At 55.8% G+C, this 25457-nt stretch overlaps 9 protein-coding genes across 9 annotated transcripts; 6 read left to right on the top strand and 3 right to left on the bottom strand.

Moving 5' to 3' along the window:
- The first annotated feature begins 990 nt into the window (after nucleotides 1-990).
- BO70DRAFT_13639 (uncharacterized protein) lies at nucleotides 991-2186 on the top strand. The gene has a single exon (XM_025538088.1). The coding sequence runs from the start codon at nucleotides 1099-1101 to the stop codon at nucleotides 2086-2088; it is 990 nt and encodes a 329-aa protein (XP_025404297.1). The 5' UTR covers nucleotides 991-1098; the 3' UTR covers nucleotides 2089-2186.
- On the top strand, nucleotides 2187-3234 carry BO70DRAFT_13640 (uncharacterized protein). The gene is made up of 2 exons (XM_025538089.1): nucleotides 2187-2312; nucleotides 2382-3234. Exons 1-2 carry the CDS (start codon nucleotides 2285-2287, stop codon nucleotides 3200-3202), a joined length of 849 nt encoding a protein of 282 aa, XP_025404296.1. The 5' UTR covers nucleotides 2187-2284; the 3' UTR covers nucleotides 3203-3234.
- A 189-nt stretch (nucleotides 3235-3423) lies between these two features.
- BO70DRAFT_306070 (cleavage polyadenylation factor subunit CFT2) lies at nucleotides 3424-6876 on the top strand. Its single transcript, XM_025540029.1, has 2 exons — nucleotides 3424-3698; nucleotides 3779-6876. The coding sequence occupies exons 1-2, from the start codon at nucleotides 3550-3552 to the stop codon at nucleotides 6654-6656; spliced, it is 3027 nt and encodes a 1008-aa protein (XP_025404295.1). The 5' UTR covers nucleotides 3424-3549; the 3' UTR covers nucleotides 6657-6876.
- A 2442-nt stretch (nucleotides 6877-9318) lies between these two features.
- Nucleotides 9319-9687, top strand: BO70DRAFT_13606 (uncharacterized protein). Its single transcript, XM_025538087.1, has one exon. It carries the CDS (start codon nucleotides 9375-9377, stop codon nucleotides 9603-9605), a length of 231 nt encoding a protein of 76 aa, XP_025404294.1. The 5' UTR covers nucleotides 9319-9374; the 3' UTR covers nucleotides 9606-9687.
- A 1080-nt stretch (nucleotides 9688-10767) lies between these two features.
- Nucleotides 10768-11797, bottom strand: BO70DRAFT_357681 (putative extracellular thaumatin domain protein). Its single transcript, XM_025542093.1, has one exon. It carries the CDS (start codon nucleotides 11642-11644, stop codon nucleotides 11111-11113), a length of 534 nt encoding a protein of 177 aa, XP_025404293.1. The 5' UTR covers nucleotides 11645-11797; the 3' UTR covers nucleotides 10768-11110.
- A 1727-nt stretch (nucleotides 11798-13524) lies between these two features.
- BO70DRAFT_357680 (Sec23/Sec24 family protein) lies at nucleotides 13525-16948 on the bottom strand. Its single transcript, XM_025542092.1, has 6 exons — nucleotides 15505-16948; nucleotides 15361-15458; nucleotides 14976-15316; nucleotides 14489-14926; nucleotides 14242-14433; nucleotides 13525-14191 (listed from the first exon to the last, which is right to left on the bottom strand). The coding sequence occupies exons 1-6, from the start codon at nucleotides 16786-16788 to the stop codon at nucleotides 13557-13559; spliced, it is 2988 nt and encodes a 995-aa protein (XP_025404292.1). The 5' UTR covers nucleotides 16789-16948; the 3' UTR covers nucleotides 13525-13556.
- A 201-nt stretch (nucleotides 16949-17149) lies between these two features.
- On the top strand, nucleotides 17150-17821 carry BO70DRAFT_13539 (uncharacterized protein). Its single transcript, XM_025538079.1, has one exon. The coding sequence runs from the start codon at nucleotides 17235-17237 to the stop codon at nucleotides 17727-17729; it is 495 nt and encodes a 164-aa protein (XP_025404291.1). The 5' UTR covers nucleotides 17150-17234; the 3' UTR covers nucleotides 17730-17821.
- BO70DRAFT_327779 (amino acid permease) lies at nucleotides 17605-20121 on the top strand. Its single transcript, XM_025540714.1, has 8 exons — nucleotides 17605-17910; nucleotides 17967-18367; nucleotides 18420-18535; nucleotides 18593-18770; nucleotides 18830-19144; nucleotides 19203-19532; nucleotides 19612-19683; nucleotides 19870-20121. The coding sequence occupies exons 1-8, from the start codon at nucleotides 17854-17856 to the stop codon at nucleotides 19958-19960; spliced, it is 1560 nt and encodes a 519-aa protein (XP_025404290.1). The 5' UTR covers nucleotides 17605-17853; the 3' UTR covers nucleotides 19961-20121.
- Nucleotides 20122-20863: 742 nt separating this feature from the next.
- BO70DRAFT_376203 (Zn(II)2Cys6 transcription factor) lies at nucleotides 20864-23319 on the bottom strand (the record flags this gene model as incomplete). Its single annotated transcript, XM_025545120.1, has 3 exons — nucleotides 22351-23319; nucleotides 22193-22281; nucleotides 20864-22110 (listed from the first exon to the last, which is right to left on the bottom strand). The coding sequence occupies exons 1-3, from the start codon at nucleotides 23007-23009 to the stop codon at nucleotides 20864-20866; spliced, it is 1995 nt and encodes a 664-aa protein (XP_025404289.1). The 5' UTR covers nucleotides 23010-23319.
- Between the last annotated feature and the right edge of the window lie 2138 nt (nucleotides 23320-25457).

Here is a 25457-nt window from a genome sequence, read left to right as displayed (position 1 = left end):
AGTGTGGTGACTGGTGAGGGCCGAGGAGAAGCTGAGCGGCTCTCGAAAATAAGTAAGCTAGTCTAGTGTGGACTGTGGAATGTGAACAGCACCGAACAATCTGACAAGGTGAGACGAAGATCGAGGTGCCCTGGTTGGTTGGCAAGCTAATCCGGGGCAGAGATCGGCGACGTCCTTTCTCTTTCTGCTTCTGCTTCTGCCTCTGCTTTTGCTTTGGTCCCCCACCAGCGCTGAACAACACTCGGCGACCAGGATGAGTGAATCCCTTCCTTCGATCCAGCGTGACCTGACCGGTGAGGAGAAGCTAAACCCGCCGTGCAGCCAGGTCGCATTCCAACAGCAACAGCGACGAGGGGTCGACCATGGACGTCCTTCCTACACTCTCAGGGTACCCCCCCCCCCCCCCCCCCCAGCCCCGGCCACCCGGTATCGCAAGCACGAGGAATCCCCCGAGGAATGCGCTCTCACTTTCTTTGTTGATCGTCGCCCCGGCCTTGGACTCTGCCCAGGCAGCCATGACCGGAAAGAAGGAATTTCGTTCGATCATCTTCTAGGGCGGAAATGTCATGGGAGACGAAGGATCGCGGGATAATCATGGAATTGGACACTCGACCTGGAAGGATGCTTCCATATCACTAGGTTGTACCCTCGTGTTTCCCCGCCACGGATGTCGGTACTCTACCTAGACTGTGGGACGCGTAATCGAGGCCGTTTGGTTCTGTCACTTGGTGTTTGCGCGCGTGAAGCTTACGGTTGGGTTTGTTTGCTGTGCTGCTCGTACTTGGACTGGGGTTGAAAGATCTTGGGGTTGGGGCAAGTCGGGCAAACCTACTTGCTTTGTGTCACAGGTGAAGCTGACCATAGAATCCGTTCCTGCTTAGCGCTGGGGGTTGTTGTCGTGGGTGCACAAAGAGCGCATTAACAAAGAGACCCGGCGTGCGGCAGTGCGTCTATTCAATCCCCAACCCTGGATGCTCTCGTTCTTTCTTTGAAAACGGTCCAAGAGCTGCTGTGGCCACCGAGCTCGCCTACAACTCGGATCAAACGAACTTCAGAGACGTTCCAACTCTTCCCGCCCACCGAGGTACCTTTCTCCTGATGTGCGCATGTGCCATAAAGCTGATTCTTCGGAAAGTCGATTTGTTCTGCGGTGTAAGGTGCTCTCGACGACAGCGGCGCTCAGCTTCTAGCTTGCCTCAAGAACATACCCTTCATGGGACGAGAAGCATCTTCGTACGTGTCTATTGCTCCCCGCATTTGACACACGCGAAGCTGACAATCGACAGCCATTTCTCATACACCCCGTCTCAGTCGACAATGCCCAGTACACCCGCAAAACGGCCTCGGCGTAAGCCCGAGGAGCCCGAGGCTAAACATGTGGAGGTGGCCGACAAAGGCCCAGCTCCCCTGGATTTGACAGATGATGAGGCGGATCAACGTCTATACAATAGGTTGCTCAACCTAGGCGAGAGTGCTCCCACTCCACGGTGGTTGATCGAGGCTCCGGGGGATGCAGACCCTCCGCGCCAACTTCGTTGGAAGTTTGACCCAGGAGACAACAGCCGAAACCCGCAGGAAAGCGATGACTTCTACAGGGAGAATTACGAACATCTCCGAATCCATCTTCATGACATGTTTTTCAGAGACAGATTGATTGATTATATCAAGGGCAACAAAGATCTGATGCGAGTCGTGGGGAATGCCGAGAACTCGATCCCACTCCTCAATACCACGCCCCGACCAGCGGGGATCAAGAACCGGCCGGTGCGGCACCCCATGCTATATAAACCCAACCCAGCGCTCCTGCCACCTGCTGGACTCACTCCAAACGCATTCACGTACGAGGGCTTCAACCGCCCTAGGCCAATCTCGCGTGCGATTGAACGGGAAGAGGAGGACGCCTCGGATGAGGGACACAAAGGCCCTCTCCACAGACGAGTCCAGAAAAAGTTTAGAAGGCTTATACCACAGAGAGCTGGGGGCGGTGCAACCAAGGGTGAGTGTAAATGTGTCTGGTTTACAGTCATCCTCCTTGTGCTGAGCACGTTTCTTTGCCTGTTTCTGTACGCGTTCAGGATTATCACATGATGTAAGGAATTAGTTTATCTATGGGTGGGATTGGATTCCGAACCGGAAATCTGCTGTGTGATAAGCCTGCTTTCTTCTTTCTATCCTCTGGATATCGAGGTTAACGGAAGAGGAGGGTTCTGCTGGCATTCCTGAGCACCCCCTTGCCTACCACATTTTTTTACCTTTTTCCGATGGGCTAACTGAAACCCTTGCCATGTGCTTAGATGACGACGGTGGAGACGGTAAGCGTGATCTCTTGCCTGCCATTGTGTGGTATCGGATTCGGCTTGCTAACCCGTGATGCGCTGCAGATGATGATGACGGCCAGGGGGGCGCCGGTGGTGCTATAGTCCAACATGGTGCCCGTCAAAGCAGGCCTGCTAGGGCAGGCCAACAAGGTGCGGGTGCAACCGCAACTGGCCAACAAGGCGGCGACGACGGTGACGACGACGGTGACACCCGAAACACCAAGAAAGCACGAGTTGGCGGTGATGGTGGCGGCGATGATGATGGCGGTGGTGATGGCGGTGGTGATGGTGACGACGACGACAACAACAACAACGGTCCCCCGTATAACAAATCACCCCAGAGACAACCGGGAAGCCCCGATCCCCAAACAGAGGAACAATACGCATACGAGTCAGATTCCACCACCGATACAGACGGAGGATATGGACCAACGGCCACGAAAGAGGCCATCGATCGGATGAAAAAAGCCCGAAAAGACCATTTTCCAACTTCCGTGAAACGACGAGTGCGAAGCTTTGCCGGGTATCAAAATGATGAAGATAGTGCGCTAGGGCCAATAGCTACCAGAACGATGCAAATCGATCCTAGGCACGCAAATTTGAAATCTATATCGTTCTATATGGTACCGCAGCAGCACCTTCCCAACCTGCCTCCGTTCCCTCCGCCGAGGCCTGCTGCTCAGCCTGCTGCCCAGCCTGTCCCGCAGCCACAGCAAGCGCCCAAGAAGGCGACAAAGAGGACGGCTCGGTCGAGGGGGACACCGAAGAACGCGGCGCCGGCGGCTGCACCGTCGAGGATTCGGACGCGTGCGGTGGCTCGCGCTGAGGCGGCAGCGGCAGCGACAGCGGCAGGAGGAGGAGCTGGAGGAGGCGCTGGGGTTTGAGAAGCTGGAGACTAGAATCAGATGAAGCCTAGTGTGTTTAAAGCTATGTTTATGATTGTTGTATTCTGTATAGCTGTATAGTAGATCCGTCGTAGGCGATTGATTACCTAATCTCGAGATAAAGCAAACCAGACAAACGGGCGGCGATTGACGGGCGAAGAAGAGAAGCGGATCAACTCAACAACTCCACCCACTGCTCTCTCCACAATCCCACCAGGGAAGGATGCTCTAGTTCAGAACCGTCTTCCGAACCAGTCTTACCCTCCATCTCGCCCGTATCGATGACCTGAGGGCGTTTCGCCGAGTCTCCGCGACAGCCTCACCTGCAGCTCCTGGTTCGCGGCGCAATGTTCACCTTCACTCCTATCCTGGGCGCCCAGTCCGGGTCCTCGAAGGCCTCGCAGTCGATCCTGGAGCTTGACGGGGGAATCAAGATTCTCGTGGACGTCGGCTGGGACGATTCCTTTGACCCTCTCGATCTGCAGGAACTGGAAAGGTGAGCGACCGCGGCATCACCAGCCTCCCCCCCCCCCGGAGACAATCCTCCAGCTAATGCTCTGCTCTGCTCTGCTCTAGACACGTCCCTACCCTCTCATTAATCCTCCTCACCCACGCTACCCCCGCGCACATCGGTGCCTATGCGCATTGCTGCAAGACCTTCCCCCTCTTCACCCAGATCCCCGTCTACGCCACAAGCCCCGTCATCGCGCTCGGCCGCACCCTGCTCCAGGACTTATACGCCTCCGCCCCGCTGGCCGCGACCTTTCTCCCCAAGGCCTCGATCACCGAACCAGGCACATCACCCACACCCGCCACGGAGGCCGATGAGAGCGCCGCCGAGTCCTCACACGCCGGACGGATCCTGCTTCAACCCCCCTCGACCGAAGAAATCGCCCGGTTCTTCTCCCTCATCCACCCGCTGAAATACTCCCAACCGCACCAGCCGCTCTCATCGCCCTTCTCCCCGCCACTGAACGGACTGACCCTGACTGCCTACAATGCCGGACACACGGTCGGAGGTACGATCTGGCACATCCAGCATGGCATGGAGTCGATCGTCTACGCGGTGGACTGGAATCAAGCCCGCGAGGGCGTGATGGCGGGCGCGGCGTGGTTTGGAGGGTCTGGGGCCAGTGGAACGGAGGTTATTGAGCAGCTGCGCAAGCCTACTGCGCTGGTCTGCAGCACCCGGGGAGGCGATCGGTTCGCGCTGACGGGAGGAAGGAAGAAGCGGGATGATTTGCTGCTGGACATGATCCGGAGTACCATCGCCAAGGGCGGCACGGTGCTGATCCCTACAGATACCAGCTCTCGCGTGCTGGAGCTGGCTTACGCGTTGGAACATGCCTGGCGCGATGTGGCGGCCAACAGCCAAAGCGAGGATGCGCTGAAAGGCGCAGGGCTCTATCTGGCCGGTCGGAAAGCCAACACGACCATGCGGCTGGCGAGGAGTATGCTGGAATGGATGGACGAGAGCATTGTGCGGGAGTTTGAGGCGTCCGAGGGTGTTGATGCCACGGCCCAGACCAAAGCGGAGGGACAGAGGTCCGGAGGGCAGAACCAGGGCAAGGCCGAGGGCAAGGGCATCGCGCCGTTTACGTTCAAACATCTCAAGATCGTGGAGCGGAAGAAGAGACTAGAGAAGGTCCTGACCGACCAGACACCCAAGGTCATCCTGGCCTCCGATACGTCGCTGGATTGGGGATTCGCCAAGGACTCGCTACGCCTGGTGGCCGAGGGCGCCAACAACCTACTGCTTCTGACGGAGCCGCTGCACAAAGAGAGGCTCTCGACGGACCAGGAGGACACCTCCCGGAAGACGCTGGGGGGCATGATCTGGCAGTGGTACGAGCAACGCCAGGACGGGGTTGCGCTGGAAAAGGCCTCGGATGGCGAAATGCTGGAGCAGGTGCACAGCGGCGGCCGCGAGCTCTCCTGGACCGACGTGCGCCGCGCGCCCCTGGACCCGGCAGAGCAGCGGCTCTACCAGCAGTATCTGGCCACGAAACGCGAGCTCCAGGATGCCTCTCAGCCGAGAGGGCAGGAACCGCTGGACACGGCGGCAGACGCGCTGGATGACCGGTCCAGCTCAACATCCGAAGACTCGGAGACGGAGCAACAGGGCCGCGTGCTCAACTTCTCGACCTCCCTAGCCCACGCCAACCGCAACAAGCTCGGCCTGAGCGACGAAGACCTAGGCGTCAACATCCTCCTGCGGCGGAAAAACGTCTACGACTACGATGTCCGCGGCAAGAAAGGCCGCGAGCGCATGTTCCCGTATGTGGCGCCGCGCAAGAAGGGCGACGAGTATGGCGAGTTCATCCGCCCGGAGGAGTACCTCCGCGCCGAGGAGCGCGAGGAGGCGGACATGCAGCAGCGGCGGACGGACTCGCAGACCAAGCTGGGGCAGAAACGACGATGGGACGAATCGGGGCCGAACGGCCGCCGGCTGTCGAGCAGTGGCGGCAAACGCCATGCGTTTGGCGACAAGAAGGACGCCAGCACGGCCGACGAGGTGAGTCTCGCGGAAGACGGCGAGGGCGCGGACGCGGCGGTGTCCTCGGAGGACGAGATCGACGGACAGAGCTTCGAGGGGCCGGCGAAGGCCGTGTACGAGAAGGCGACGCTGACGATCAACGCGCGCCTGGCATTCGTGGACTTCACGGGGCTGCACGACAAGCGCAGTCTGGAGATGCTCATCCCACTGATCCAGCCTCGCAAGCTGATCCTGGTGGGAGGGATGCAGCAGGAAACGACGGCGCTGGCGACGGAGTGTCGGAAGCTGCTGGCGGCCAAGTCCGGCATGGAGGTGTCGACGGGGGATTCGGCGGTCATCTTCACCCCGGTCAATGGCGAGCTGGTCGACGCCAGCGTCGACACCAACGCGTGGATGGTCAAGCTGAGCAACCAGCTGGTGCGCCGGCTGAAGTGGCAGCATGTGCGCAGCCTGGGTGTGGTCACCCTGACGGCGCAGCTGCGGGGGCCGGAACCGGCCATGCTGGAGGAATCCGCGACAGACGGGCCCAGCAAGAAGCCGAAGCTGGACGAGGCCGACGAGGATACGGCTGCAGCTGCGGACGCCGCAGAGCCGGACTCAGGGGCCAAACCCAAGGCCAAACCCAAAGCGACGGGCGAGAAGGCCGACAGCTACCCCTTGCTGGACGTGCTGGCGGCCAACATGGCGGCGGGAACGCGGTCGATGACCCGGCCGCTGCACGTGGGCGACCTCCGGCTGGCGGACCTGCGCAAGATCATGCAGGGGGCCGGACACACGGCGGAATTCAGGGGCGAGGGGACGCTCCTGATCGATGGGATGGTGGCCGTGCGGAAGTCGGCGACGGGGCGCATCGAGATCGAGGCGACGGCGCAGTCGACGAATGCGAGTCGGGGGGGAAGCTTTTTGGCTGTGAAGCGGAAGATATACGAGGGGTTGGCGGTGGTATCGGGGAGTTAAGACTTCGCAGGTTGTTTTGTATCCCCGAGTTCATTGTGTACTATGCAGGACTGCCCGTATCATCTTGTTTGCCAGTACATGTCAGTAAATAAAACATTGTCCTTGGGATAAGGAGAAACATCCTTCCCTCTTCCACTCCACCAACATCCTACCCTGCTGTGACACTTCTTGATACCATTCCTGAATGCTGAGATGCTGAGATGCTGAGATCCTCCAGCCCCGAACCCAACCCAGCCCCCGCCCGATCGGACGAACTGCTGCTTGTCCTGCTGCCTGCCTGCCTGCTTGCTTGCTTGCTTGCTTGCGGCATTCCGCGTTCCGCTTACCATGTCATGTGAATGTACGGAGTATCTAGTTACCTACCTTACTTCCCATTCCCATTCCAATCACCCCCCCCCCCCCCGAGTGAAGTCAGACTCGTCGGAAACTAATATAGTCTTGGTGGTGGAGGATCCGTCACACGATAGTCGCACAGCGGTAACTCAGCCATCCCGACAACCCGGGTGAGGTCACACGATAGTATGTAGGGATGGGATGAATCAGATATCGATAGTCGATGGGACAGGACACAGGTAGGAGGGAGTCTAGATGAAGAAGACTAAGTACCTAGTTAGGTACTACTACTTACTTGCCTTGCCGTATTCCATACGGAGTACTCCGTAGGGGGGAACTATTCGTCTCAGAAGACGATAGTGGCGGGTGTGGCAGTTACTTACGTACGTAGGTAGCGTAGGTAGGTACTACTTACTAAGGGGGAGGGTATTTTTATCTATCTACACCCTCATAAATATTATTTTTATCATCATGATTCCATTTCTTGTAGGGTGAAGTCGAGTCAAATGGTAGGATGTACAGTACAGTACGGTACCCCTAGTTATTTATAACTTAGCCTGTGTATCGAAGTAAGATCGAAAGTAAGTAGAATGGTCGACCGATCTGACAGCCGACTAGCCATCCTAGTCAGGCACAATCCCAAGATGTGTTGGCGCTAGGGGAGGTGTGGTGCTGTTCATTTTATTATTAATTTATTAACTATTGACTCGGACTGATTATGCACGGTGCACTGTTTTATTTTACAGAGTACGGAGTACGGAGTACGGAGTAGTTTGTAGAAATATGAAGGACTGTGGAAATACTCTGGATACTGTACAGTGTAGGTAGGGTAAGGCTGGAGATTAGGTGGGATGTAGACACATTAGGAAGCCAGCCAGCCAGGGAGGAAGTCCAACACACACACACACACACACACACACACACACACACACACAATATAATGTGTACGGACTACAGACTATGGCGTACTACTGTGTGAGATCCAGCCCCAAGGAATACTCTCCCTGCTGGTTTACTACCTACCCGTCCAGGCAGGTACACAACAGACAGCAGACAGACTGATGAATAAGGCAACGATAGACAGGGTTCAATCCAGTAGTTAGTAATTCAGACTCACTTTTGGTCTCGGATATGTCGGGTCGGGTCTGTCAGTGTCAGTCAGTCAGCGGACTGGACTGTATTCTACAGTCCAGTCCAGTCCACTCCACTCCAACCCCTCATCTCAACCCAACCTTTGGTTCAGACAATCAGACCCCCCACCCACGCTGAATATTAATGACTACTGAACACTGAAGAAAGACAGTCCAAGCCAGAAGAGGGGGAAAGACAACCTGAAACACTCCCCAAACACACCCACCCAGCCTCCTAACCACGTCAGACAGACGAAATCCCCTCGCTCCCTCCCCACCCACCAGACTAAAGCACGTCACCGTCGTCAGCCCAAAGGATGGGAACCTCCAATCCTCCGATCTGAATGGACAATGTACTCATTTCAGCCAATCACGGTTCAGAGAAAGGATAAGGTTGGAGACGGGCTGGCCAATCAAACGTCAATAAGTATCAGTGGAGAGATGTCTTTCTTCCTTCCTTTCATTCTTTTTTTTTTTTTTTCCGTCCATTTTTATTTTTCGCAGCAGGTCATTGGATAACGAAATGTATCCACTAGGGCGTGGTACTTCCATTAGTCTCTCTGAGAGTCGACGGATGGATGGATGGATGATTCACTCATTGGTAACTACCAAGTGGTAGATAACTGGGTTTTCCTTCTGCCCTTTGACTTTTGGCTTGGGCTTGGCTTTGACATTTGACTTTTGGCTTACCCATTGTTCGGGCCCTTCGGGGCGAGCGGGCGGGTATGTTACGTGGGCGCCGGGTACGCCACATCCTTTTACCCATTCCCCCAATCCATTCTTTCTCCGTTCTTTCTTTCTTCCTTCCTGTCTGCCTGCTGTCTTCTTTTCTTTTTGCCTTTTGGCCTTTATTTTTGACATTTTTATTTTTTGTTTCCTCTTCCTTTTTTTTTCCCCTTTGGGATGGATTAGATGGTTTGGACCGTGGAATAATTCGTAATCGTCAGGATGAATGGAAATTGCGACGGAGGTACTTGATTTATCTACCTATTTACCTACTATCTACCTAGGTACGAAGTACTTTGTACAGAGTATAGAGGACTGTCACAAGGAAAGGATGGACCTTGTTTGTTCTTGTCTGTTGTATAGTACTATACTCCAATAGGTGCAGAATAAGGGCCGAAACCAGCCCGCCCCAGTCTGGACAGTCTGGATTGCTCATCACTCGGTCATCGTTCATTCATTATTATTATCCACCTGCCTACTCCGTACAAAGTACCTCAGTAAGTACATACAAACATAATTCATCAAAGACATGTCCACAGTCCACAGTCCACAGTCCACAGTCCGTCCACCACTCCGCTCCGCTCCAGAACCTGAGATGGTGAGATCATCTTTGACCGAATTTTTAATCCAGCCATATTTCTCCTCTTTCATCTACTATCTATTATCCACGGGACCAGTCCATCCTCCCTCTTTCCTGTCCGGCATAAAAAGTAGACAGGTAAAAAAAAAAAAGGCATCTAAATTCCAAGCCAGTAAGTAACAGAAAGTCTAGATTCACCACAGTCGGTGAACCAAACTCTCTCTCTTTCTCTTTCTCTCTTTCTCTCTCTTCCCCACCGGGCCACTGGGCCACTGGGCCACCACAGTGGATAGATAGTGGATACACAAGTGGACACTAGACAGCCCACGGCCTAGCCGGATCGATCACCGCCCATCAGTGATCAGGTCGTCCGGGATTGGCTTAGACTGGGAGTGAGTGGATCCGAAAGATCCACTGTGGCTGCGGCACACCGGACACGATGGAATGGACTGGAAGTGATGACTGACTGGCTGGCTGGCTGGCTGGCTGATTTTGGACTTGAGTGAGTGAGTGGTGACGGACATGTGGGTGGGTGGGTGAGTATCTTTCCTCTGTGTCTGTGTGTGTGTGTGTGGCTGCCTGCTGCCTGTGCCTGCTGTCTGTGTCTGTGTCTGCTGTCAGTCGGTCGGTCAGTCTAGTGTGACGAGTACCTGCATAGTACCTGCATTTTTATTTTGTTGGAAGGATTTTTGGAAGGATTTGGGGATGACTTGTCAGAACTTACTTATCGTAGGATTTATTTTTTTGGGCTTTATGTCCATGTGTCTGTGTGTGTGTGTTTGTGTGTGTGTTGGATATTAAATCTGAGATAGGGATGATGAGGATTGGGGCTGGAAGTGAGATTAGGATTAGGACTAGGGTGGTGGTGGTGATGGTGATGATGATGATGAGTGTTGGTTGGTTGATGCCTAATTACTATTGGTAGAAGTAAGTAGTAGCGGTAGCCCTATCTTCAAAATAGCCAGTCAGTATAGCGGAATCAGTTGGTATGTATGTATGTATGCGTGTATACAGTTGGCCCAGCAGAAGGAAGAGAAGGAAGAGAAGGAAGAGAAGGAAGAGTAGTAGTGAAAAAAATCAAGTCTATAGTCTATCCATAATTCGTAGTGATGTGATGTGATGTCAAATCACGGTAGATACATAACAGCATAGCACAGCGACGCGTAGTTTTTTGTTCTTCTCGCACACTCAAAAGATATAAACCAATCAAATCAGAATCGAAGAGAATGTGAAAAGGTTCTTCTAAGACAAGAAAACCAATCTTGAAAAAAAAAAAAAAAAAAAAAAAAAAAAAAAACCCCGTCCAGGAGTTTTCTTTTCTTTTCTTTTTTTTTATCATCATCAACAATCAGATCAGATCAGATCTCCAAAACCAAGAAAAAAAAAAAGCAGCAACAGATAAAACCTCGAAGAAAAAGGTTGTGGGTGGGTGGTATAATCTCCAAACAAGCTTCTTATAAACCGGACTTGGTCAGCGACACAGCGCGCCCAGGTCTCTTCTCCCTATTCACAGGATTTGAGAAAGAAAGAAAGAAAAAAGCACAGAAAAAAAGAGGGAAGAAAGTAGAACGCAGGAGAGATGAGGGTGTGTGGTTGGTTGGCAATTGCGTCAGTCAAGTTAATCAATCAATCAATCAGAAAGTTTGAATTGAATGATGATGATGATGATGATGATGATGACATTTTTACACCCCCAGAGTCAGAGTGAACTGGGTATCAATGGGACAGCCATGGGTGGCCTCGTTGTCATCGGGCTTGTTGTAAGCCTCGGCGCAAGAGGTATCACCAGCGGCGCAAGTGACGGAGGGGCAGTCGTCGTTGGTCTCGGAGGGCTCGACGCTGAAGCCGTACTTGCTGAAGGCGGAGTCGCTGCCCAGGTTGATGCAGGACATGTCCCAGAAGATGGTGTCGCCGGACTCGGTGTACTCGAACTGGAGCACATCGGACTGGGTCTCGGTGGTGGAGAGCTTGATGGAGATGCCGCCGCCGTTGCTGTTGCTTTGCCAGGATTCTTGGTAGCTACCACCGCCCGCAGAAAGGGTATGCATGTTGCTGACTCTATCAGAAACAGACCACGCGTAGACGGTAGTAGAATCCATGTTGTTGACGATGTTGACGCCGCCACCGGACGAGGTGGAGTTGCGCGCCGCCAGGAAGCTGTGCGGGAGGGCCGTGGCGGCGGTGGCCAGAGCGGCAGTGAGGAGGGTCTTGAAGAACATCTTGATGATGATGATAGTGATTGATTGAAAAGAGAGAGAAGGGACTCTGTGTTATGTTCTGAATATGTAACTTTTTTTTTTGTGTGAAGGGAGTGATAGTCAAAGATAGACTAAAGACTGTATGAGGATGAAAGTCCAAAAAGAAAGAGGACTTTTTTTTGATTTGAGAGAGAGTGAGTCTGATCGACAGACAAACAGCACGCAACAGTCAAAAGAGAATGACAAGTCAGACAAAGCTGATCAAGAGAGTGTTGGATGATGCGAGGATGCAAGACTTATCCCCAGCCGGTGTGACCCGCCTTTATATAGGTTTCAGAGGGGGGGGGGGGGGATGGGGGGAGGCGGAGGCGGAGGGGAACAGAGCCACCGAACGGAACCAGCCCTCAAGAGTCGCCCTCACTCTTGTCAATTGCTCTCGGCCCCTCCAAGCGGCAAGGCATCCAACCGTCGGCGATGTGATCGGCTAGTTCCTGGACTTGTTCCTGGCCGTTCCAGGCTTCAGCAAATGGCGGCCAGCGAGGCGCAGGGGTAAAAACTCTGACGCCGGGCGAGAAGAGGTCATGGTCCACATGGCGACTGACGTGGATTGGGCGGTCCCTGAGTCTGGCTGATGGTTGACGATGTGGTTTGGCCACGAGTGACCCAGTCGAACCCTACTTTTCCTTCAATTGGGTTATGGAAGTATCCCTCCGCAAGTCCACTTTAAACTGCTGTTACTAACCATGACGACGGAGTGGAAGGCGAACTGCCTGCTGACAGCACCTGCAGTCGGGTCGTGTCCGAATAATCGTCGTGCCTCCTCGTCTAAGTATCTACTGTCTAGTATCTATCTATCAACAGTCAGATGTATCAACTCCCGATCTTTCCCTCAGAGCCAATATTGCTGCCCAGCCGTCACTATTGTCAATAACCCCCTCCGCCTCCCAAAAATAGGTCTAAATGAAATAATGAATGGAATGAATGAATGAATGAATGAACGACAATGTCGATGCCTCTGACTCCTCTTTTCCCCTCTTTCCCTCCCTCCGCCCCATTCTTTTTCATCGTCCGGCTTCGGTTGTGGTCGAAGAGGAGCATCCGTGGACGCCATGTATCTCCACTCGGGTTGCCTTCCCTGGGCAAGAAAAAGTCTAAACGCGTGGGTGTAACAATGTCCGGTGGCAATACCCCCTCTCTCTCTCCGCCAGTCATGTCTGTGGAAATACGCCCTACCACTGCATACAGCCTGTGGAAATAATTCCCCTCTTCCTCCCCCTCCCCCGGTCTGGGTCCGATCAAACAAAAAAAAGTAAAAGAACCGATGCCCCGACCACGGATCCAAACCGCCTCTTCCAGTCGGCTAGTCTCGCCCTTCAGCCCAGAACCATTAATCCCCAAAAATCCCCTCCTCCAGAGTGGATCGATCCGCTGGCGATTTCTCGCAAACTAATTCTAGTCTCCGAGCCTTAGTCGTCACCTTATCCGCCGCCCGCGCCAACGGTTCTAGGCCTGTCGAGAGACTCTTCCACTCGCTCGCGACTCGTCCGAGAATCTTCCCCCCCTCGTCTCGTCTGGCTAACCCGACCCGGACATGGATGAGGGCGGATGATGGGTTTTCGTACAGATTTTTGTGCGGCACTTGCGTCTAACTGTCTATCCGGTTCTACGCCTCTACGGGAAACCTTCCGCTTCCGATTTTTTTTTTTTTTTTTTTTTTCGCAAGCCATCGCCTCAAAGACGTGCGTCTGGTGGATGTGTGTTTGTGTGTGTGTGTGTGTGTGTGTGTGTGTGTTCAACGCTCAACCGTGGTATACTGCAAGTCACTGCCCGCTCACTGAAACGGCTTCCCCTCCCTCTAGACCCTTTCCCTAGCCTCTTCCCCCTCTGCCCCCCTCTGCCCCCTCACCAACTATGGCTGCATCCGGCTATCCCTCTACCAATATGGCGCGCGCAGGCTGGCCAGACTCGTCAACCCCCCCTCCGCCGCCGAGTCCTCGCGTTTGCGATGCCCCGCCAGCTCCAGGTTGATTTGCCGGTGCACATGCACCAGCCAGTCGACATAACTCTGGGCCTCGTTGTTGCGGTCCTCGACTAGCAGCCGCGCAAACTCGTATTCCGCCCCGTCCAGACCCTGGCGCGCCAGCTGGATCGTCACCGCCTTCGACCCCCGGATCGTCGACAGGTATTGCAGCAGGTTGCGCACCTGCGCGTTCAGGTGTGTCTCCAGCACCGGGATCGTCGATAGCTGCGGGCTCAGCCCTTGGAGCGACCCCTGGCCCGCCCCGAACAGGTCCTCCAGTAGGTTGGGCGACACCTGCGCGTGCAGCCACAGCAGGCACTGCTGCCCGTTGTCCACCAGGTACGCCCCGCCCTCCTCGATCTTCGAGAAGCTGGCCCGCAGCGATGGCGGCACCTGCAGCTGCCCTTGCTCATTGGGGAAACCGTCCGTCGGCTGCATGTTGTGGACCGGAATGATGCGGGGGTACAGGTACAGCGACAGCTCCGTGCACCCGATGGACCGCAGCATCCGCATGTCGTGAATGCGCCGGTCCGACGCCTCTTGCCCACCTGCCGTCCGTCAGTCCGTGTTTGCCCGATCCTGGTCGCAGCGGACTTACCTTTAACAGCCCGTGACTTGATCAAACTGAGCATGTACATCGAGAACTCCTTCAGGTTCTCCGGCAGCACCAGCTGCCCGGGGGGGTGCGACCCGGAGAAGATCTTGCGGTATCCGCTGAAGATGTCCACCGTCTTCTCCGAGATGCTGGCCCGGATGTCCTTGAGGGACTTGTCCAGTGTTTTGGACGCCGCTATAGTCATTAGCATTGCCCACGTAAACGAGTAGCGAGGAAATAGCTTGCTTACCCTCCTTGGCAACCATGCTCACGACCGCATCCTGGTCCACGTATTTCATCGTCTCCATGCCGCCCTCGTTGACGGCCGCCACCGAGTTGATGCACCGCACCCGGCGCTGCCCATTGGCCGAAGTGTAAAGCAACGCCGCCTGGAAGTGTGCGTCCAACTTGGTGTCGAGCTTGCCATCGTAGCTGAACACCACACCGATGGCCTTATCTGCATCGATCGTGCCAATCTCCAGGTCCGCCCCAAACGTGTGCTGCACGAAGTTGCCGTGGTAAGCCGACACCTGCAGTCCGTTGGAGCACCGGACCTTCATCAGAGCCTGATAACCCGTCTCCCGCGTGACCGCATGCGCCAATTCCTGCGACAGCTTGCGGATGTCGCGGGGCGCATGGAAGTTCGGGTAGAAGAAGGTCTCACCGCCGGTTACCTCAGGGACGTGGCCTGCCAACGTTAGCCGCAGCCGGAGATAGCGCGTCACAAATCAACTCACCGATCGTGGCCACATCCATGTACGTCCCGCTCGGCGCAGCAATGAACATGTCAACACCAATGCCCGCCTCCGCCAAGTGCCCGGCTGTCTCTCTCCAGGCCGTGTGTTCCGTGGTGAACAGCTTCTTCTCCGCGTCGGTGCCGTGGACCTTGGGGTCGTCCCGCAGCGACAGCGCTCCCGGGCCCCAGGTGGGCAGGCTGGCGATCGTGCCCACGATCTTGCCGCCCGTGTGCTTCAAAGCCGATAGCGCCGCGTTCAGGGCGGGCAGCAGGGCCGGCTGGGGGTTCTTGACGTGGGAGAAAAGGCTCGGGATGCGTTGCAGCAGAGATGTGATGACGTTCCTGGTCATGTTAGCCTGGCCTCGTCACGGGAGCAGAACACCTACTTGGACTCGTAGGGGTCCACAAACAGCCCCTCACTGAGAGGCACAAATGGCTCCTCCAAATCGGTCATCACCATCATCTGAGCCTGATCGAGTTGGGCCTGGGGTTGTCAGCAGAGCGTCGCTTAGAGGCCAGGGTGAACGTACACTGAGGTTGTAGAACTGCACTTCTTTGTCATAGGTGACAATACCAATCTTTGCGCCTTCGGGGATGCGCCGTGACGGGGTCTCGTCCTCGGGGTTCTCTGAGGGCTCGTCGCTGTACAATGCTTCGGCGATACCCTTGCACACGCCCTTCAGGAATCCCCGGTTCACAGACTCCTGGCTGACATCAATCAGGAACAGCCATTGCAGGCCCACGGGCTCCTTGTTCCAATAATCCTTCGGGACCAGGAACTCCACGGTTCCCATCATCAGCTCCGGACGCTGCATGCGGTCGACGCGCGAGCCGGACGCGTCCAGGGGGGCAAAGTATTCCGGTGGCACATCATTGGGGAATGTGCACATGTTGCAGACGAACTTGTTGCCTCCGGACCGGAATGACATGAAGGGGTTGATGTAGGACCGACAGCGCCGGCAGCGTGGGGGTCCGGCGGCGCCGAAATCCAGCACGGGGATGGGCTGCTCGCCGGGGTCCAGGCGGGCCAGCGGCTGCAGGATCATGCCCAGTGGCAGTGAGGTCGACGCGAGGAAGTCGGAGGAGGATGGGATGTTGTTCAGAGTGAGCCGAGCATACTTCGGGGACGAGTTGCCCTGGTCGTGGGCGACGAAGGGAACACCGGCGGGTGGGGGGAGATGGCGCTCCATGGTCGGGTACACATGGTTGAAGTAGTATTGTGCTGGCAAGTCGCGAGAGCGTGGTATGCTGGGGATCTGCTCGGGATCGATCTTGCCTTGTGCTCCCAGGGCCGGGTTCACGGGGGCGGGGATACTGGCCGCGGGCGAGATGGGTCGCGGGGCCTGGTTCAGCCCGGTGTTCAGGAACTGCGAGCCGGGCTGCAGGGCCTCCGGTGCAGCTGCAAACGCCGGCGAGACTTGCGCACCGGGAGCAGACGCGCCAGCAATGTCGTGGTGTGCGTGCCGGTGCTTCTTCTTCCCCGGACGGGCCCCTCCTTCACTGCCCATTATCCCCAAACCACTCATCTGAGACGCCAGACCGGCCATGCCGGGGTCTGCGGGGGCCGCGGCCGCGCCGTACGGGTCGGCCTGGTGGGCAAATTGTGGCGGGGGCTGTTGTAGAGGCTGTTGGACCGGAGGAGGGCCGTAGGCGGGCCATTGTTGACCAGGGGCAGGGGCTCCGTAGGCGCCGGACTGGGGAGGGTAGCCCTGCGGAGGGACTTGGTGGGCCAGGCGATTGGGATCGGAGGCGGGGTCTTCAACAGGCACCGGAGGCTGACCGTAGGAATGATGATACATGTTGGGGTCAGCCATGGTGCTTCATACCGCGGGGGGGTGGGGTAAGGGGCGTAGACGATGGATCAGCGACGGAGGAGGATTCCGATCAGCCGCAGACCATCACCGGCAGGTCGGAAAGGGTGGCGAGGGCGGAGATGTCGGCGAGGACAGAGAGGACAGGGGCGTGAGGGGAAAGTTGGCAGGAGGAATGTTGGCGATGAATGGCATCACCGACTTCAACTGACCACCTAAACTAAACAACCCCCGGTCTAGTCCCGCTTGGGCCTAGCCCCTCGCTGCTGAGTCAGCCCTGCGGCACTGGCCTGTTCGGCCCGCCGGAGCCGAAGTATAGACGGCATCGCGCTAGTTTGATTAGTCTTGTTAGTCTTGTTCGTACCTCCAATGTCGACCAGGACCCTGGTCACTGCGTGTTTGTCGGCTGCGATGGAGCTGAAATCCCCCATGGCTCCTTTCCTAGCCCAATGGCCGTCCCACGGGCTAGTCAGAGGCCCAGGAGGATGAGTCGCAATATAGATTCCCCAGTCCCTACGACTCTCGACTGCGTTCTGGGCCTCTCCACACATGCCTACCCCCCCCCCGGACAATCCATACAAAGCTATACATGTTTGGCTTTGGACAAGCTGGGATCTTTCTTTGTCCCCAAAGATGGCGGTTGTGTCACCAGGCTGCCTTGTTTGCTGGGCCTATCAGCCCCCAGAATGCCTGATAAGCGATATTGCGTCGACAGCCACAGCCCCTTCGTCCCTCCATATGCCCGGCTGGATGCTGGAATGAAGCGCTCGACACATCCCCCGTGCAGGGACCAGGAACTACTCCGCTTCCCTCTTAATAGCTGGATGCCCTCGACTCGAAACCGTTGTGCCAATCTTGTTGCTGTTCCCATCGCTGTCTGCGGGATCTTCACTGTCCTTCTCACTGTCCTGAACCGTCCTCACCGACTTTTGACTGGGATCTAGGGCATACTGATATACGGGGGGGATCCAAGTCCACTGTCACACGTGCCTCGCATTGAGCCTATTTCCTTTATTCGCCCATCATCTGCCCAGCAAGACAACACACACTTTCGTCCGCTTCAACGCCATGGCCCCCATCGAGGATAGCGATGAGCTTCTGCTGGCCCAGATCGGTTACAAACAGGTATGTACACTCACCAACCTACCCACCCCCTGCCCAGCAGACGTCTCACGGCTCAGGAATTGAAACGCGAGTTCTCGCGATGGTCCACCATCTCCTACGCCATCTCCATCCTGGGGATTTTGGGCTCCGTCCCGGCCACCTTCGGCTCTCCCCTGGCGGCAGGAGGCCCGGCCACGGCCGTGTGGTGCTGGCTTTTCGGTTCCTGCATGGCCCTGTGCATCGGCAGCTCGGTCGCGGAGCTGGTCTCGGCTTACCCCACGGCGGGGGGCATGTACTTCGTGACCAAGCATGTGGTTCCCGAAGCGCAGGTGCCCATTTTCTCCTGGGTTCAGGGCTGGTGTAACCTGCTCGGCCAGACGGCGGGGGTGTCCAGCGTCGCCTACACGGTCAGCCAGATGGTTCTCGCTGCTGCCAGCATGAACTCCACGCTGGTGGACGGCAAATACTCATACTCCCCGTAGGTGTGCCATTGCGCGCGGGGTGTCGATTTGAGCTGACAGGGCGGGTAGGTCTGCTGCCGAGACGGTGCTCTTGTCCGCGCTAATCTTGGTCGTGGAGGGCGTCATCTGCTCCATGACGACCAAGTCTCTGCACCGGATCATTCTCTGGTTTGCCCCGATCAACAGTAGGTCATTGGGAGCTACCTTTATATCTGTATGAGGAGGAGCTGACCGGTAGTCAGTTGCGGCGACGATCGGCATCTCCCTTGTGCTGTTGAAGTGCACCCCGGACAAGCAACCCGCGAGCTGGGTCTTCACCCATTTCACCGATGGATCCGGATGGGGGTCCAAGGCCTTCTCGTTTTTCCTGGGGTTTATCGCCGTGGCGTGGACGATGACGGACTACGACGGAACCACCCAGTGCGTTGACCCTCCCCCCTACTTATCCTCCACATCTACTCACCTATGTCCAACGCCAGCATGTCCGAAGAAACCCACAACGCTGCCTCCTTCGGCCCCCAGGCCATCCAAACCGCCGTCATAGTGTCCGGCGCTCTGGGATGGTTCCTGACCATCTCCATGTGCTTCTGTCTCACCGACTTTGAGAGCATCATGAACACCCCCACCGGACTCCCCGCCGCCCAGATCTTCCTCAACGCGGGGGGGCGAAAGGGTGGCACAGCGATGTGGGCACTAGCCATCCTGGTGCAATTCTTCACGGGCTGCTCGGCCATGTTGGCCGATACGCGGATGGCGTATGCCTTTTCTCGCGACGAAGCCCTTCCCTTTTCGGGGTACGCTCCCCTTCCCCCCCCCCCATTAGTAAATACACTAACAACCTCCCGCAACCAGCTTCCTCTCCCAAATCAACAAATACACCAAAACGCCCGTCAACGCCGTCTGGTTTGTAGTATTCTTCAGTGTCGGCCTCAACTGCATCGCCATCGGGTCGACCGAAACCGCCACCGCCATCTTCAACATCACCGCGCCGGCCTTGGACCTCTCGTACGCGGCCGTGATCCTCGCCCACCAGATCTACCGAAGCAAGGTGCGCTTTGTCGAGGGCCCGTTTACTCTGGGCCGCTGGGGTCCCTACATCAACTGGGTGTCGGTCATCTGGGTCGTGTTTATTAGTACCATCTTGTTTTTTCCGACCACGCTGCCGATTACGGCTTCTAATATGTAACCTCCCCTCCTTTCCTCTTCCCCCTTCTTCTCTCATATGTTTCAAGAAACAGCTATACTAACCATATCATCGCAGGAACTACGGTATCTGCGTCGGCACATTCATAGCCATGTTTGCTTTGGTGTGGTGGTGGGTTGCTGCTAGAGGGTTAGTTCTCCCTCCCTCCCCCCCCCTCCCGTCCGATCCTCACTCAGATACACACACACACACACACACACACACATATACCCCATCCACATCCATCTCCATCTCAATATCCACCCCCAACCAACCAATCAACAACATTAACAATCCACTAACCACCCCCCTCATTTTTTTTAAAAAAAAAAACAGAATCTACACCGGACCCCGAACAACCGGCGGTACCATCCAAGAGAGCGTCATTGAAACCGGTCCCAGCCCCAGCTACGGATCCTTGGAGTGAGACGGGAACGTACTAGTTCGAACTTCGAACCGCTACGAGATAGGTTTGATTGCATTGCACGTCGTCGACTTACTGGATCTTATATACGGGATGGATAGCGTGGGTACTACTATATATACTTTACTGTATTATGCTGCTGCCTATCATCTGTCCATCCATTTACTATCTATCTATCTATCTATCTATCTACACGTTCATATCTCTATAGTAAGTACGGAAGAGACAATGTTCCTATTCTATAAGGAGAGAGACATACGTTCGTTAGTCATAGCCCATCGCATCACGAGTCACAGCAGACAAACTACCAGTATCCTGAACCTAAACCTAAACCTAAACCAGGCTTCTCCCTATACACAATCATCAAATATAAAAAGTCTCCCCAAACAGAGAGAGAGAGAGAGAGAGAGAGAGAGAGAGAGAGAGAGAGAGAAAATAATCATCAGGTCTCATCAACGCATACTCCGTCGTATATATAAGTACATAAGAAGAAAATCAATTCCCAACCAGCCAGGTAGTAGGTAGAGGTTTCCTCCACCCCGATGCTCGCAAGTGGTATACGAAGGGTATAGGTACTGTGCCCCCTCCCTCAGCATGTCCCCTGACGCCATATCCATCCCATCTCGCGGTTTTTGAGGGCAACTCGCCCTGGTCCTGTTGCCCTTTCGCTGGTCCGTAGACCCCAAATAAAGAAAAAAAGAGATTAAAAAAAAAGAGAGGGAAAGAGAGAGAAGAAGGAAATACATACATGCAACAGCATAGCTTATAAACCAAAAGCTCAGCTTGTGGATGGGAAAGGGCGAATTATGCAGCCGAAACAAAACAGAAGAAAAAAAAAAGAAATAGAAAAAATGCAACGATGCAGGCAGGCAGGCAGGTAGGTAGGTAGAATGAAAGGCAAATTGCCTAGGTGATGAGGAAATCCATGTTCATGCCGCTGATGATCTTCTCCCAGTCCCAACTTTCTTCCATCTTGGTGTCCATGACCTCCCACACACGTTCCACTACTTTGCGGGCGGGTTCGATGTTGCGGAGGTTGGAGTAGGCCTTGAGAGACTCGAAGCCCTTCGTGATTCTCTCGCGTTGGCGGGGGATGAATGCAGAGCAGCCCAGGAGGAACAGTGGCATTAGAACGATGCTGTAGGCACCCGCGTCCTGGGGCAGCTGGTCCAGGAAGGCGAGACCGTCGTCCACAACCTGGGCGATCTTCTCACTCGGCCGGGAGGGTCGGATGGTGCGGTACAGATACACCCAGGTCGACTGGCGGTACAGTTGGGCCAGGAAATAGTTCGGGGTGTTGGGGGCGTACGACGTCTCCCAGGCCCGGATGGCCGAATCGATGGAAACGGCATCCCCCAGGATCTGGTAATCGACCGCTGGCTCATACCCCTCGTTGGATCGCTGACGAATCCGATCTCGTATCCGAGTCACCTCGGAGATGTAGTTGAAGAGCCCGTCAAACACGCCCAGGAACATGCCTGCTTGTGCGTGAGGCACGAAGTCGGGGAGCCGCAAGCCGCCTTGAAGATGGGACGGGCGGCGATCAAGCGACGTGATAGAGTTGGACACGTCATGGTACTGGAAAAACTCGACAATAAACTGTCGGAACTTCTCATTCCTCGGTTGCTGCGTCACCAGCAGATACCTTGCGGCATCCATGTGCGGTCGATATTCACCGTTGGTCTCTCCCTCGCAGATGGTATTCAGGCTGAGGGCTATTGTGGAGGCAATGATGGGATCTTCAACCAGCAGCTCGGGGTCTTGTACGGCCGAGGACGATGCGGTGATGTTGTCCTTGAGATCCCTGATCGCGCGGTGGAAATGATAGTATTTCCGCTCTTTCAGCTTGGGCTCCGGATCAAGGGCCGATAGATGGGACCCAGAGAGACACATCAGCGAATGCATAAGCCCCCGATGCTGGGTGGCCATGGGGAGCAGAATCTCTTTGAACGGATTTGAGTCATCGTTGATCAGAGTCAACACCCGACTGAAACCGTAGACAAAGTGGTCTAGAAACCGCCGATCAATCTCGGTCTCGACGCCATCGATCAAGAGAGGTAACGAGCGAGCAACCATGGAATGGCTGCGGGCTGCTGTGAAACCAACCAAGTCAGATAAGGCAGACATGCGGTGATTGGAACCTATCATATAAGCTTTAAGAAAAAGTAAAACCCCCAGCCCGACTGTAGAACAGGCGACGATCCAGACCGGGGAGCGGAACGTAGGGAGACTTACCATCTTCCAGCTTCTGCTTCCCACTCTTCCAGATCTCCTTGGGCGGATACCCTTCGCACACGACGGCATTCTTCTGACAGTTCAAACACCTGCGAAGCGACGAAAGTTAGCCTCTGCGACCGTGAGACAGGTAGCAAACCCCGGAAAAGAAGCCTTACGCTGGCTTGGTCTCGTCACATTTCTTCTTTCGCCGGCGACAGGTGATACAACCCGTCTTGGATCGACCCTTGGTTATCTTGAGCTGGCCCCCGGGCACTGGCAGCGGATGTTTACGTGGTCGTCCACGTTTCCGTGGGACGTGGACGGGAGCAGCCGTGGCATCCGGATTCGCATTGACCAACGTCTCCACTCCCACCGGCTTAATACTTTGCAGCTCATCCACATCGTCGATCTCCTCGATCTTGGGCGTCACCTCGGCGTCCGGGAGATGGGATGCGAGCAGGTTGAAGCGGAAGGCCTTGGGCGAGACGACTGCGGCGGTGGAGAAGGGGTGGTGCAGCCCATCGTGGACCTTGACGTCGACCTCGGCCGTGGGGGAGCTGTCGGAGGGACCGTCGCCATCCCACGAGACGGGCGAGTCGTTGGAAATGTCATCGTTGGTGCTGATGCTGTTTCGATGTGAGAGGGGCGAATCATCTACCAAGGGGCAGTCGGCGAGGGCGGGGACGTCGGCCAGCATCACGGAGCGGGTGGAGTTGCGACGTTCAACGGCCTGGTTGGCCGACGGGGGGAGATGAGGCCGGTTGTTGTTGTTGTTGCCATCGTAGCTGGCGGACGGAGGGATGGTATAGGAGGGCGTCTTTTGCATGGACAACATTGACCCATACGCACCTCAAGATGAGGTGAGACACGATCAGGCGCAGGAGCTGTCGCAAAAAAGGCAGGTAGAGGAGGACGGTGTGCGAGGTGCGAGGTGCGAGGTGCGAGGCGAGCAAGTTTGGGGCGAGTGGGTGTAGAGGAGGGGCAGTCGGTCGGTCCGCGACGGAGAGCGACGGTGGCTTAAGAAAGCCGTTGGCCGAGGAGGGAGAGAGTCAGGGAGGGAGGGGAGGATGAGGGTAGATAATAATAAGAGGTCCTTATAGATAGGATGACTAGAGGGGAGGAGCAGACTTGGCTGTGGTTTAGTGGAAGGACTAGACAGGCAAGTCGGGGGGGGGGACGAAGGCACTAGAGAGATAGATACCGGGTGAGCAACAGCAGCAGTACCGCTTGGGGTAAGGAAGGCGACGAGGATGAGGGAAAATCAGCAATCTGCCTATGAACGAGGCTGGAGGGCGATCGGGGAAGAGGGACGGGCAATTTAATATGGATCAGGCCGAGGGGCAGGCAAGCAGGCAGGCAGGGCCTGATTCGACTGGCGCTGCGGATGGGATTCTTATTATGATTCTCACTGTGATAATAATGATAATTATTATTTTTATTTCCGTGGCATCGGGTCGGTGGTAGTGGTTGGGAGGGAAATAATGGATAATAACCACCCCCCCCCCCCCCCCGTATGGTATGTATGGAAGGGTACGGAAGGGTAAGAATCAGACCAGGGTATAGACGGATGGTGACCAATCCAGGTGGCCATTACTGCTGACTACTGGCTACTGACTGACTAACTGGAGATGAAGCATTCTAATGGAGCAAGTAGTTAATTGCAGGTGAATCTGGTGAATCTGGTCGGGTGCAATTGGAGGCATGGAAGTGGAGCCGGGCAGAGAGGGCATCCAAACTAGGCAAACTTTATGATGGATGGATGGATGGATGGATGGATGGGTCCAGCGTGGGCTAATCTAAATCGCCATAATTAACACGCACCGCAACCCGGGAAGAGCAGGCATGTTGTTCAACCTGCTGGTCACTGAAGAGGAAACCCACCTGCCAGATTAAGTATCCCCAAACGAATCAGACTGACTGACTGACAGTCCGTCACCCTCCGACACAAAGGGTAAGTGAACAGTGGATAGTGAATAATCTTAATAATAAGAAGCAGTAGGGCATCCATCCAACCCTCCCAAATCCCAAACTCTAACATGGATGCGGGGCGCGAACAATGCCAAGCCGGTTGCTGTCCCGCCCCTGATTGGCCCGCCGCCAGACGGAGAAAAACGCCAGACGAGCGAGGAAACGCCAGAAACCCGCCTAGACTTCGCTAGGGAGCTGTCTGCTGCGATGCTCGGTCTGTCCAGGTCGCCAGTGGTGGATGCTCTGCCCCCATTGCCTCGAATGGGACCCGCCCGATTCTCCCGTCGAGAGGACCCTTCAAACTTTCCCACGCAGGATGATCCTCGTCGCTCCGTCGCCCACTCACCCACTCACCCACTCACCACCGCCGAGCACACCCTTCGGTTAGCGACCGACCGGTGTGGGTGATTCCCCAGACCCGGCCAGATTGCAACGGAGCGTTCCCAGGGGTTGGCCCCAGAGGGGAAGGCAACAGAGAAGGGGAGGGGGGGGGAGAGGGGAGGAGAGGGGCCAGGATCATCTCCGCACGGGTGAGGAGGCTATTGCCGACTTCATCCCGACAGGACCGTAGTACAGGCCGCGTCGCTACGAGAGACAGCAGCAGGACGGCAGCAGGAAACCCCGGATTCGTCCTGATGACACAATGCCAACATGAAGCAGGTTCAGAATGGACGGGTGCCCGCCGGTATGCATGGCTGGGGCTTGAATCCCCACGGAAACAACACCCGGTTCATCATGATCATGGGGATCGGGGGTCTCGTATAGTTAACATCAACCAGTCATCTAACTACCCTCCTCACCTCACGGCAGTCCCAATGGCTGACTGGCTGGCTGGCTGGGAGGACAGAAAGTGAGACCCATCCCGGGGGGGGGAGAGGAGGGGGCGACCCAAAAAAAAAAAAAAGAAAAGAAAAGAAAAGAAAAGAAAAATCACCACCATGTCTTCGATCTGTCTATCGGTCGACGAGATCCAACTTGAACCCCATTCTCCCCCATTCTCCCACCTGGGACACGTTGAAGCAGGACGGGGTTCACGAACAGCCCTGTGCCCACTGCCCTGCGGCGGCGATGACGGTGGTGATGACGGGGCGTAGTGCTCTAGTCGGTCCTGGGGATTACTTGCATGCCGGGATGACACGGCTCGGGCTCAGCTGGACGCCACACCCCACGCTATTCCGCACCAAGTCCTACCTCCTTGGACGAGGCCCTTGTGTCTGTTGGACAAGTGCGGAGAGCGCCAGAGGCTCGGGCAGTGACACCACAGGCCAATGCAATGGTCCTCGGGGCACTGGAGTCCTGCATTGTGATCAGTCGG

The sequence above is a fragment of the Aspergillus heteromorphus genome (genome assembly GCF_003184545.1).
Source record: "Aspergillus heteromorphus CBS 117.55 chromosome Unknown BO70scaffold_1, whole genome shotgun sequence".
Taxonomy (NCBI): Eukaryota; Fungi; Ascomycota; class Eurotiomycetes; order Eurotiales; family Aspergillaceae; genus Aspergillus; species Aspergillus heteromorphus.
Note: the sequence above shows the minus strand (reverse complement) of the source record. Positions and strands in the feature narration are given on the sequence as shown.

What these genes read in the sequence shown, in the direction of transcription:
- BO70DRAFT_13639 (XM_025538088.1), top strand. Translation starts at nt 1,099, where the DNA reads ATGTGCGCATGTGCCATAAAGCTGATTCTTCGGAAAGTCGATTTGTTC.
- BO70DRAFT_13640 (XM_025538089.1), top strand. Translation starts at nt 2,285, where the DNA reads ATGTGCTTAGATGACGACGGTGGAGACG. An exon ending in AGATGACGACGGTGGAGACG is followed by an intron (nt 2,313 to 2,381) that starts GTAAGCGTGATC and finishes GATGCGCTGCAG; the next exon opens with ATGATGATGACGGCCAGGGG.
- BO70DRAFT_306070 (XM_025540029.1), top strand. Translation starts at nt 3,550, where the DNA reads ATGTTCACCTTCACTCCTATCCTGGGCGCCCAGTCCGGGTCCTCGAAG. An exon ending in GATCTGCAGGAACTGGAAAG is followed by an intron (nt 3,699 to 3,778) that starts GTGAGCGACCGC and finishes GCTCTGCTCTAG; the next exon opens with ACACGTCCCTACCCTCTCAT.
- BO70DRAFT_13606 (XM_025538087.1), top strand. Translation starts at nt 9,375, where the DNA reads ATGTCCACAGTCCACAGTCCACAGTCCACAGTCCGTCCACCACTCCGC.
- BO70DRAFT_357681 (XM_025542093.1), bottom strand. Translation starts at nt 11,644, where the DNA reads ATGTTCTTCAAGACCCTCCTCACTGCCGCTCTGGCCACCGCCGCCACG.
- BO70DRAFT_357680 (XM_025542092.1), bottom strand. Translation starts at nt 16,788, where the DNA reads ATGGCTGACCCCAACATGTATCATCATTCCTACGGTCAGCCTCCGGTG. An exon ending in GTGGACCCCTACGAGTCCAA is followed by an intron (nt 15,317 to 15,360) that starts GTAGGTGTTCTG and finishes TAACATGACCAG; the next exon opens with GAACGTCATCACATCTCTGC. An exon ending in GAGCATGGTTGCCAAGGAGG is followed by an intron (nt 14,434 to 14,488) that starts GTAAGCAAGCTA and finishes TAATGACTATAG; the next exon opens with CGGCGTCCAAAACACTGGAC.
- BO70DRAFT_13539 (XM_025538079.1), top strand. Translation starts at nt 17,235, where the DNA reads ATGGCCGTCCCACGGGCTAGTCAGAGGCCCAGGAGGATGAGTCGCAAT.
- BO70DRAFT_327779 (XM_025540714.1), top strand. Translation starts at nt 17,854, where the DNA reads ATGGCCCCCATCGAGGATAGCGATGAGCTTCTGCTGGCCCAGATCGGT. An exon ending in CCCAGATCGGTTACAAACAG is followed by an intron (nt 17,911 to 17,966) that starts GTATGTACACTC and finishes CTCACGGCTCAG; the next exon opens with GAATTGAAACGCGAGTTCTC. An exon ending in GAAGCCCTTCCCTTTTCGGG is followed by an intron (nt 19,145 to 19,202) that starts GTACGCTCCCCT and finishes TCCCGCAACCAG; the next exon opens with CTTCCTCTCCCAAATCAACA.